The 12,395-nt window shown below is 42.5% G+C and overlaps 1 protein-coding gene across 1 annotated transcript in view; it reads right to left on the bottom strand.

The window, feature by feature from the left end:
• The window catches only part of slc8a3 (solute carrier family 8 member 3), a 92,423-nt gene extending 90,058 nt beyond the window's left edge, over positions 1-2,365 (bottom strand). Inside the window, exon 1 of the mRNA XM_070842053.1 lies at positions 585-2,365. Coding sequence (XP_070698154.1) covers positions 585-2,365 — 1,781 coding nt within the window. The remainder of the gene's footprint in view (positions 1-584) is intronic.
• Positions 2,366-12,395: the final 10,030 nt, after the last annotated feature.

Genomic DNA, 12,395 nt, shown 5'->3' with positions numbered 1-12,395 from the left:
ACTTAAGGACTTCCTGTTTCCACAGTTGTGTGACGAATCCCAAAGTTGAATCCCTATTGCATGCGACACACACAGGATTGCGCTCTGATGAGAGCAAAATCTCTTGACAGGAAAACAAGGGGATATAAAGTGCACGCTCAGATGAGAGGGTACGCTGTCTAACCATGTAAAGAAAACAGCATTTAAAATTCACAGTGATGAGTGCAAACAGCTCATGAATTGGTTGCCAAAGTATGTTCTAAATTAAATGATGTCAAGACGCAAAGAAGACAACATCTTTGTATCAAAAACAAACTCTCAATGAGATGAGTATCTGGCCTTGAAGCAAGCTATCATATAATATATACTGTAACTATCGTTTCTTGACATGTTTATCACCATCACACTGCAATTCAAAAACAAAAACCACAGATCAATTGGATGCAAAAATAAGCACACAAAGAAGTGTTTATTACTCCTAAATGCACTTAATTTTCATAACTTTGACTGATCAAAAATCAGGCAATGACTAATAATAAATCGCCAACAATACAATGTAAAGCAACTACACCACAAACATGAGAATAGAAGAGTCGCTGTCTTACCAGGTCTCATCGTTTTTGAACTCCAGCTCTCCATAGGTATCTTCAAAGTCCTCCCCTCCTCCTTTGGCGAGCCCCTCCATGGTGCGATAAGGCACAATGACCGTCCCCCTTGCTCCAGAAGTCCTTAGCACTTTCACTTCCATAATACCGATGCTCTCGCTGACATGCACTGAGTTGCTCTCAAAGGTGAAGATGCCAGAATGATCGTCATCCAGAATGGTCACAGTGGCCACAGTGGGGAAGCCCAGCATGGCCTTTGGGTACGGGAGACTGTTAGCGGACAACACCTCGTCTTCTGTCTCAAGGACACGCAGATTACTGAGCCGCACAAAAAAGTGCTCGTCCTCTTCAAAGATGTCGTCATCTATGATGCCAATGTTTATTTCCTTGAACATCTCTCCTGGTTTGAACACTACTGTACCCTCTGTGAACTCATAGTCAGCCCCAGCATTAGCGGAGCCATCCTCTGTCTTGTAATCCACGTAGATCGTCTTGTTTATGTCGCCACCCTTTCTGGTGATGGTCAGGGTGGCGGCACCACAGTTCTCGAGGCACTGGTAGACAGCAGGCTCAAATGCAATTCGAGACACATACTCTTCTGGCTCCTCTACATGCACCTCCTGCACACTGGTGCTTTTCTTTGCCTGCTCTGCGACATGTTTCTTCAGGATATTTCCCGCACCGGTCATCATGCGTGTAGCTTGGATGCGGTAGAAGGCACGGCTCTTTTGCTGGTGCGAGAGAGCGTAGTAGTTGGCCATCTCAACCAGCTGATCCAACTCTTTCTCTGGGTGCTTCTGCTTCAGGTCTTTCAAGATGCGGATCATGTCTCGCCGGGATTCGTCCACCTCTTTGCTCTCGATCAAACCAATAAGATTACTTGCTGCACCTCCGTCCATGAAGTGAGAGTTGACCATCTTGCCATCCATCTCAATCCCCTTGGAGCGTTCAGCCTCCGTCTCAATGATAACACCCCTGTGCTTATCAGTGCGATACTTCTTGTGCATGAACTTGTAGAAGAGCAGTCGTCTGTCGGCTACCCAAGCAAGGAGTACGCATATGGGGAAGAAGGCCAGTGTGAGTAGACCCTCCCAGACCTGGACTACATTGGGAGAAAACACAGCCAGAATCATGTAGAGCCAGATGTAAGCGAAGATGCTCCAGCCTGCAGTGACAAAGAACACTCTGAGGTGTTTGACCTTTCGAACCTCTCCTTGGGGAATGACGGACACACAGAGGCCAATGATGACAAACATATTAAAGGCTGCGCTGCCGACAATTGTGGCGGGCCCAAGCTCACCAGATTTGAACTCATGTCCACAAACCTCAATTACAGAAAGCAGAATCTCAGGGGTGGACGAGCCCAAGGCCATGAGGGTGAGGTTCGAGACCGTTTCATTCCACACCCGGATTGTGGTGGTGGTTGTTTCCCCATTGGGCCTTTTGATGACAATTTCCCTCTCCTGGGAGGTGATGACCTCAATGGCCGCCATGAAGCGGTCAGCAATGATGGACACTCCGAGAAACATATAGATCATGGCCACGAAATACACAATGACCCGTGCGATCTTGTCTCCCATGGATGGGTCCTCTGGATACCAGATGGGCAGGATGATTCCTGCCTGACACTTGGAGTTCCCCTCGCAGGTTGCATTGCTCGGGCTCGTCAGAGGGCTCGGAGTGGTCCGGGCCTCTGTACAAAGGAAGGCTACAGCCACAGAGACCAGCCCCAACCAGAGGCAGGCCGACGACCCTGGCTTTATAGGCCTTGAACCCTCCATGCACCCTCCTTCGTCTCAAGGGTCCTTACCACACTGACGGTCCCTCTGGGATCCAGCACTGGGCTGTGCTTTTTCTCCACCCACCACCTGAACACAACAGACACAAACAACAGATATTATATGAATGCTATTCTTTTATTACAAGGCACAAAGAGTTTACTCTCATATGATGAACAACATTCAGACAGTGCAACAGTTGCTTTCAATCTTTCTAGTAGATAGACAAATGTATTTATTGCTCAGTAAATATTTAGTGTGGTTCCTTAATACATCACTTATTAAACTTATTTAAAATGCCTTCATCTTTTCGTCATATAATTCATAATTAATATAATTACATAATAGATTGGTTATCCAACCTTAGGGTACTTCCACATTGTCAAGTTTGTGAAGTAGTAGTTGTACAAGTGTGTAAGACTGTGTTTGCATTTCACAGGGAGAAACACAGACTGAGGCAAGAAAATAATTTCTGAATTTTATATGGGTGCAAGAATCCATACTATACCAATATCCTTCCATAAGTCTTAAATTAGTTTCTGCCCCCTTCCCTATAAACAGTATAGTCATGAGACCTTTATGTTATCTACGAAAGGCGGGCTAAAAAAATACTTCCCCATGCTTACAGATATTCAGGTATGTAAACCACTCTGTGTGTGAACAATACAGATAACATTAGTTTAATAAAATCATAGCCCGTGGGCTCATTTGCAATCATAAAGTTTATTTTCGGCTTAGATGTGGATACGTGCGTCCAATAATGTGGATTTGAGCATGATTGTCTGAAATCTCAGGGGTAGCACACAGCTCTGAACCAAACAGCTCGCTCAGCAGGCGTGCAATGTTGCCAAACTAAGCACTGTCCAAAATGTCGCATTGGCAAAAAAACAGCAGAGGGGAGGCAGGAGACCGTCAAGAGGCAAACTGAAACAAAGGGTACAGATGTCCCGTCCAAATTCATTATATACTGAGCCCTAAATGCACACTTACCACTTCCGCAAGAGAGAGCAGCATTACAATAACAATACAGACATTGTCCAAATTCATAAAAGCTCAGGCTAAGCATCTTGTGCACCTCTTCAGCGTTCATGAGATAGGACTTGACAATTCTTTTGATGCTAACAGCTGAGGCCAGCGGCAATGGGAGTATGAAGAACAGTTAACCACCCCAAACTCAGAAGATGTGAGCCGCTTAAAGACATAGCACAGGGGATTTATTATAGCGGCTCTCTTCTCAGTGGTACCTGTGATTACTGAGTGGCTCAGGAGGATGGGTGGGGCCTTTCTGCAGCCTCCACCACACCTTTAGGCCCCTGAGACACACAGACAGTTTAGTCTGAATTAATATTATCTCTTCTCAGAGATACAGACGGCTTTAAGTCACTGGAGGATTATATATATATATATATATATTTTTTTTTTTTTTATTGCTGTCACACTTGTTTCCCTTTGCTTTTGTTGAGCTAAATGTAGTTTGAGTCTGCCTACATTTGTACCTAAAAGTGCATTTTTGTGTTCTGATTCCTGGTTAAAGGGTTGATTACCTCAGGGGCCACTTGCACTAAAATGTGTACAATACGCACTCATGGCACTTTGAGGCACTTTGGATAAAAGCATCCATTAAATGGCATATGTTATGCTGTGTAATGCAAATTTCTTATTTGATTTAACTCTTACACGGTTCACTGGATCAAAAGATTCCAAATAACTTCTACTACTTCAGGTCCCAGGTGATATTTTTGGATATGATATCTATCATCCTGACCACTGGCCAGTTTGGATAGTTGACAAAATTTTCAATAGAAGTTTAGTTAGTCAAAACAAGAGCTGGCATATTTGAAGCACTCACACCAATTTAAATGCCAAATATTGTTACTGGAACTGAGCAGTGTCAACACACACATAATAGAAAGATAATAACTGGCAACATTTCTATCAACATCTTGTGGGCAAATTCAGGCATTAGCAAAACCAATTAATCTATTCTGGAATACGTTTTTCCTAATATTTCCAATTTAATGGTTCACAGGTACAAGTAATTGCATCACTTTCAGTGGTATAATGATGTCTTTAGAGAGATCATGACCTCAATAACATTCAGAGAGATGTGTCGTTGCAGAAGTGCCTTTTTTTTTTTTAGAGGTGATAAAATTTAGAAATGAAGGATATCTCAGCTTGAAAAGCAATTCCTCAGATGTTAAAAAAAAAGATGTTGATTGCAGAGCAGCACAAGAACCTGGGGGATAGAAAAAGGGATGGCAGCAAATGGCAGCAAAAGAGGGAGACAAGGAACTTTAAATTTAACTGAATCAGCAGAGCCCATTTATATGGACAGGAGCCAGCTATGCAATCCCTGCGAGAACCGACAACGCTGAGCACAAATAAAAACAACAGGGAAATAATTGAGTGACAAAGCTGTAACTTAATGAGAGAAAAACTATGGGTTTTGCAGTTGTTTGAGCATTTTTATCAGTCTGAAAGTTTGATACAGAAACTCACCTACAAGAATAAACTTTTAGGAATCAGGAAAATGAGTGCAATGCATAAATTAGCCATAAACCTTTATTTACATGCAGACCTACTCTAAATGCCTTTTATTTGAAAATACAAAAAAAAATGAAAACTGGGGATATCTTTTTCTAAGGCACCAAGAGGCTAAGGGAAGTGCTTCTTTCTGTTTTAGAGAGCAGCTGACCTGCTAGCTTCTCCTTGTCTTCTTTATTGCATGGTGGCTAGCTGGGGTGGATGGACAGAAACTGCAATGAGGCAGAAATAGACTAAGCATCCAAAATTTAAAGACTAAAGAACCTTTCAGTGTTTCTCAGGGACAGGGGTGATTAAATGACAGGTAACTTAATTCTTAGATTACGTAGAGGAAGAGTATCCTACATCCAAAGTTTTGAGTCAAAATCAACACATATTTTATATCATTTGTAACCTGAGTCACTATTATAGACTAAAAAGCAACATTATTCAGGATTACTCCATTAATTGTGGGATTACTGACTGTTTTGGCCACTTGGGGAATAGAAAATAAGATGTAAACAGCACTGACATATAGTAAAACTTATTGGCAGTCCTATATTACTATAAACACATCAGGCATACATTTGGAGTTGTGTTTACGTCCATCCAAGGAATTTGAATCCAATATTTACTCTTCTTTTAGCTCTCATTTGGTCTCCACCAACTCCTGAAAAAACGTGTCTCTTTAGCTGCTAAATGCAGTACTGTGTTTACCAGTTTGTGCGGTGCTGAGAAAGTAGTTCAAAGTAGGAGTTAGACCCTTTCCTCTTAAAACAGCTGCCTGCTATAGCTGAAAACGACGCTTGAGAGTGATTGAACCAAAACAGTAACGAGCTGAAAGATGCTACAGAACTCTGTAGAGGTGAGGGGAGGTGGGACATAATTGTCTCTGGTTTCATCACTAGAAACATCCTCTTTCACTTCCCGGTATTCATGTGATCCATTGTTAATATACAAATACTGATTAGAGCAGCTTTAAATGAGCTAAACTTCCTATCTTCCTAACACCTCACTGTGATTTCCTGCAGCTTTAATACAGGCACTTGGAGACTCTTGTGTATCGATGTGGAAATGTGTGTTATCAGTAGTATGGAAGGAGGGTAGTGATGAAAAAGAGTAAATGTTCTCAGTCAGCCTACTCTGAATAAACAGGGGTACAACAAAATGGCAAACAAACCAAATACCCATGAATCCAAGAGCAAACTACCAGAGTGACACAGAGACTTTTAAAGAAATAAAGCCATACAGTAGCACTGGACAGAGGGAGTCGATTTCCAGCTAACGATCTCCTGCCTAGTCCCATTAAACTGAAAAATTTCACAAGCTGAATAAAATCATGTTCAGAAAGATTATTTGGTGACTGTAAAGAATAGTTGTACTCATTTCTGGGTAATGCCATCTAGATTACATTTTCTATCAACATAATGAGGAAATGTTAAGTAGAGTATCTAAAAAAAAAGTAGTGAAATCTGTTCTTTTTATGCCGTTTCTGTTTATTGTTTAACTCTTTAAGGTCACCTGTAGTACAGCACTTGGTCAAGTTTAAAGTTTAAAACAGAAAAAGTCTGCAATGATTTGGAAAACAAGACATACAATGTATTTACTCTACTGACATTCTTTCATCACATTTAACCAGTATTTTTGTTGCCTAAACCAAAAGAAAAAAAAAGAACTGCCTGTGAACATAATCCATGCAGCAATTATAATTCCCCACATCACATCATTGGGAAAACCAATTAGTATTATACAAACTTAATTGGTAGAAGCCAGAAGTTGGTGGACTTCTGAAATCTGTCTTTAACGCAGAAGAATCACAATCAAAACAGCAGTGGATGATATGTCGTCAATTAAAAGCCCCATTTACACCAGGTATTCACGTGTGATCTGTATCGTGATCCATTGCCGGAATAATCTGCTCTAAACTCGCTGGGTGGATATGAGGTCATGATGTGACGTGGCCAAACAATTGCATTCAGACCACAATGTGTTCTGCGAGCATTTGCACCTTTATCCACATAAAGATTTCATATTAATGCCAGTTGTAAATGCGGACTTAGTCGTTAGGAGCTCCAAAAATGCTGGAACCTACAACTCCCATAATGCAACTCTATAGTCCGGTACACTAGATTCTCCTTGACTGATAAATACACACCTTATACAAGCTTTCTGCTGCAAACTCAATCTGAGATAACCATGATGATGTCAGTATGACATCATCACGGATGGATGGACAGACGGACGGATTAGTTGGTTGGCTGACTGAGAAACCATTCAGGAGACACAACCACAGTCTTAAGCAATAATGTGAAGCTCATTAAAATAATTACATTTAAGCACTTAGACAGACTGTTCAGGTGTATGACCACACAAAGATTTATGGATTCAGGACATATTTGAATAATTGATTTTCCATCTCAACACAAATTGCATTAGTTGCTGTCAGCTGATGTCTATGTGTACCAACATTTGAGCCATGACCCCTAAATTAGGAGCAACACAAACAATTTGCATACTAATTACTGTTTTATAGAATATATTTTGCACTGTGAATGTAGAAGCGGATTGTTTTATTTCCCAAAAGTTTTACAATTAAGTGAAAAAGTCAAAGTTGCTCAAAAGAAAACTGCACAGGAACTTCAGAGCCACATTGCAGCTGGCATGTCTAAATTCAAGCACAAATAGTTAAAGTTGAACACACTTAATCTCCATTTTCACATCTGTTAACCACTTTTTTCTTCGGTAAACCTAAGGAAGTAGTGATATTACGAAATCAAATGCCACAGAATCATTGACTTTCTGTAATAACTCAATATTTATCAATATGACTATAAAGCCTGTCATGCAGCATCACCATCATTATACAGGTCAGAAATTCAATATTTTATCCATCTAAAAATATTGAAATGAGAGTAAATCTGTCTAGTTTCATATGCCAGTATTGATATTACAATGCATCGATACATTGCATCTCCCAACTAATAAAGTAGACCAATAAAAGGTTGGTTTTTTTTCAGGATACCAGAGCAAATAATGAATCTACAAAACCTACACATATGTTGTAACAAACGAATTAAACACATTTTAGGTTTAGGAGCTTTTTACCCCAGTGAGAGATCAATAAAGCAAAAATAAGACTTCTATAAAGATTGTTCAAATCAACTTTAAGACTTAAACATTTCATCAACAACCAATATCACACAATTTATCAGACAGAGCTGAAATTAGTAGTCGACTAATCGATGGACAGATAATTAATCGCAAACTATATTTAGTCAGATATTTATAATTGATTAACCCTAAAGTAAATGCCATAAATTCACTGGCTCTAACTGGAAATGTTCATATTTTTCTGGATTTCTTCTGATATTGAGGTCATATATCAATAGGCCTTTATGTTATAGACTGTTGGTCAGATCAAACAAGCAATTTAAATGTGTCAACCCTGGCTTTGTCAAATTGTGATTCTTAAAATCATTTTTGCAATTTCATAGATCAACCCATTAACTGATTAATCGATAATCAGGCAGGTAGTTGCAGCCCTGATCAGTCTACCTGATCATGACTTCCACCTCTGAGACGGTGGATTTTAAAGAGAAAAGCACACAGTGATGTTTGATTTCGTGCATGTTGCGGTGGTCGTCCTGCTGCGTGGCTCGGACAGTTGCTGAGAGCAGAGAACGGCTGCTGTGCTCACAGATCTCTTTCCTTTTCCCTATTTTGGGAAGAGGGTCTTGTTTAAGGAGGCTATTTTGGGGCGCGTAAACATGGACTCAGCAGACACAGGGAGAGCCTCAGCTGTTGCTGATTAATCATCATAAGGCCGTTTCGCTCACTCACACCGATGTCAGTGCTACCTGAGGGGGGAATCCCTGCTGGAGCACCCATAGGCCCGCACGATAACTTACAGGGTGAGTGCAGGCCTGCGCGTAGAGACGCACGGAGAATCTACGTGCCTGAATTATCTCCTCTCCGAAACTAACACCCATTATTTACCCCGAGAAGCACTTGTCTCCCAAATCAACTCCAGTGGCGCACAGGAGAAGCCAAGACACACAGGCAGGAGCTTCAAACGCATATATACAGACTGGAAATCCAGGTGTTCGGCCAATCAGCAGCAGGACGCGCTCGGCGGGACGTAACAACCGGTATCAGACACTTGCGCTGACAGACGCCAATTATTTTAATGGCACACCCATTAGACGGTATCACGAATCCATTTCAGCCCGTTGCAATGGATCATATCTGCACAGTGATGGGGAGCAGTGGGAGTGGATGGAGAGGTTTGAAGCGCTCCGGAGTGACGGACCACATCCAGCTCCCATCAGTTATCGACTGTATTTGCAGCTATATGGATCCTGAAATGCATCTAATAAGGTTTCTAAAATCTGTCACCTATTGCAGCCAGAGAGCCTCTGTGTGTGTGGCTGTTTATCAGTGAAGGTTGGATCACTCATTAACACACTGATTACTGAATATCACTGAGTTTGCATCATGCGTTATGCATTAAGCTTTAACCTACCTGGATTTGTATTCCGGGGAGTTTATGTAAAGGCTGCGAAATAGCTCCTGTCCGCCCCCTTTATTATTGTTTTGCCGTTCAGATCAGCCAGCCAACAGTCTCAGTATAATCTCGCTGTTTGGATCTCTTGAGTCAAACGTGCTCCTCGGACCAAAATCCCCCGGTGAAAGCCGCTGTGTCGTCCTCATGTACGGAGAGGCAGGTCCCCAGCCTGCTCGGTATTGGCGATTGGACCAAACCGGCCAGAGGTGATCGCCTTTCGTCCTCTCCTGCCTTGGCGCCCTCCTCCCCAGATCCTCCCTGTCTGACGGATTGACCGGGTCGCAAAGCTGTCAATGACGAGAGAGGAGGAGGAGGAGGGAGGAGGAGGAGGGGGGTGTCGGTATTTTAAGATAAGAGATGGATCTTCTGAGCCCGTCCGCACGGCTCTCCCTCCTCCTGCAAGCCGTGAATCAGCGCTCTCCTCCTCCCGCTGGCTCCGCTGCGATAGCGCAGGAAATCTGTGATGTCGCTCTTGTAGGTAGGCTCTGCCGCGATGCTCCTCTTTCCCTCTGCTGTCTCTACAGAAATGGCCCACTGCACTTCATAGGCTGTTAAACACCGTCTGACATTAGGGACGCGCTCAGCTGTGCATACCGGTTTTTAAGTTACCAAGGCTGGAAGCTGGACTTTGCGCACCATCGGGTTGAAGATGAAGATGTGTCCCCTCTGCGCTGACTGCCAGTCGGTTTTCTGGAGCTTACTTGCCGGAGATGAGCTTCATCTATGAATTGTCATCCTCAGATAATTATTATTTACATTAGGCCTGCTCTCAAGCGGCGGAGGTGTGAAATGGTTGCGCCCTACAGCCCTCCGCCCCCCATTTTTTAAAAGTCACACAGACAGGCTCGGTTAGGCGCGCAACTACGTCACCATCGGCTGAGAGAAGAAACCTGCACCACAGACCATGAATATCATCCAGGCCCACAGCCCACCATGACAACTGTTCACGATAAGGAGGGAGGAGGAGGAGAGGAGCAAAAGCTTATAATTAAGGTATCACCCGCAATTTTACCTCCCCAAACCGAGGATGTCTATCCTGGTGGCCAGATGCTGCTAATTCAAGACACCAAAAAAAATAAGTGACAGGAGGAGGATGATCACTGACTCACTGACATTTATACAGGCTGCAAACACAGAGAGAGAGAGAGAGAGAGAGAGAGAATGCAGGCTTCATACTGTAAATGCAGAGAAGGGATAAAGCTAGATGTGAGATTCACTAACAGCTCCTCTGTCAAATGTCAAATTTATAGGTATAGTAGCAAAAACACGCAGTTTATCCAGCATGCTTAATCTGTTACTAAAATGTGTGATACATGCACACAAATAGGTGTATTTTGAAAAAGTGTAAGCATGTAGAAAATTACAACAACAAGATTGCAAAATGAGTGCCAACGTTTGTAGGATTTCATCCACATCATCACATGTGCTTTAACATTAATGTCCGATCAAGCCCAAACTGGACTCCAGGTTACCTCTCCTCTAAGTCTCAGCAATGTGACAAATAAAACTATGAGCTGCAAAACTTGAACTCCCTACAAAGACAACAAGTGGAGGCCTGAGTGTGCCTATTTGCTCCCTGGATTCCTGGTTAGATGAGATACCACTCATGTTTGTTGGTTAAATATGCAGCTACAACCTGCAGCCAGCTAGCTTAGCATGGCACAAACATGGAAACAGGCACAAACAGCTAGCTAGAGCATCTCTACATCTTACTAAGTGACATCTCATATCGTGTTTGGTCAATCCATGGATTAAAGTGTAAAAAAGTTTATTTGTGTTTCTACACGTTGGTAACTAACTGTTGCTAACTGTCTTCTGGCTGCAGACCTACAGAAATAAGAGTAGTATGTATCTTTCCGTCAATGTCATACAATGCACCAAAATTTCCCCAAATGTTGAACTATTCCTTTAAATAAACCCTGCTCAGGGTCCCTCAGGGTCCAGGAGCATTCCCACGAAATACTCATCACCTCCTGTGTTTCTCTGTGTCCCTTCTTGCGGTTGCATTGAACAACCCAGTGACCTTCCATCTCCAGTCAGATGCATCTCTGTAGCCAGTAGATAATGAGCTTCACTGGGCTAACGCTCCTTGATGAAGCACAATCACCCACAACTGCTGCTGACGAGACAGACGAAGCCTCAGAGACGGGAAAGCAAAGCAGGCAGATGTTGACACTGTCGCCATCTTTAATTACAGAACCATACAGCCCTGAAGCATCGAGGAAAAAACCCTAAGAGTCCCAGGGCAAGCCAAACTGCATGGGAAATTAATACAAGTATTTAAAAGCCTTTTAAATTAATTAGCAATTAATCAATAATGAATTATCATTAATCCACCATGAAAAAACATGGAGAGACTTGCAGCAGTCATCTTAGTGCAGTATGCAGAGTCTCTTTTCTTTTGGGATGGAGCCTATATGCAAAGCAGGAAAAAATCAATTGGATCAGATTTTAATTACATAGTCCGGCGCTGTGGTTCAGAATCTTATTAGCCTGTTCAGATTTCCATGCTTGTTAAATTCAAATATGAAATTCAAAAACAATCACTTCCCAAATGGATGGAGGGGATGAGATGGGCCAATCTGGTCAGGCAGGCCCCCCCCCCACCATCACTCCCATCCGCCGTCCCCCACTCTCCTCCATGTAATGTTGTAATTAGTATGGGGAATATGGTTGGATGTTTTAATGAAGTTTTCTTATCTGCAGGAAAAAGGGCGGAGGCAGAAAATACACTGGGCAGATTGGTGTTCAGGCTCTGTGAGTGTACCTGCAGCCAGCGTGCATCATATGATTGGAATTCAATGTCTGCTCTTGCCTCTCTCATCAAAGTCCTCCATGCGCTCAGCGATGATTAATGGATTATACTTGTAATCAACACACCAGGCCTGCTTGTGCTTCCCACTGAGAGGAGCGGCACTTACAAGGGCGGGCGGCTTGATGGCCATA

This window comes from Pempheris klunzingeri, chromosome 13, assembly GCF_042242105.1.
Source record: "Pempheris klunzingeri isolate RE-2024b chromosome 13, fPemKlu1.hap1, whole genome shotgun sequence".
NCBI classification, from domain to species: domain Eukaryota; kingdom Metazoa; phylum Chordata; class Actinopteri; order Acropomatiformes; family Pempheridae; genus Pempheris; species Pempheris klunzingeri.
Note: the sequence above shows the minus strand (reverse complement) of the source record. Positions and strands in the feature narration are given on the sequence as shown.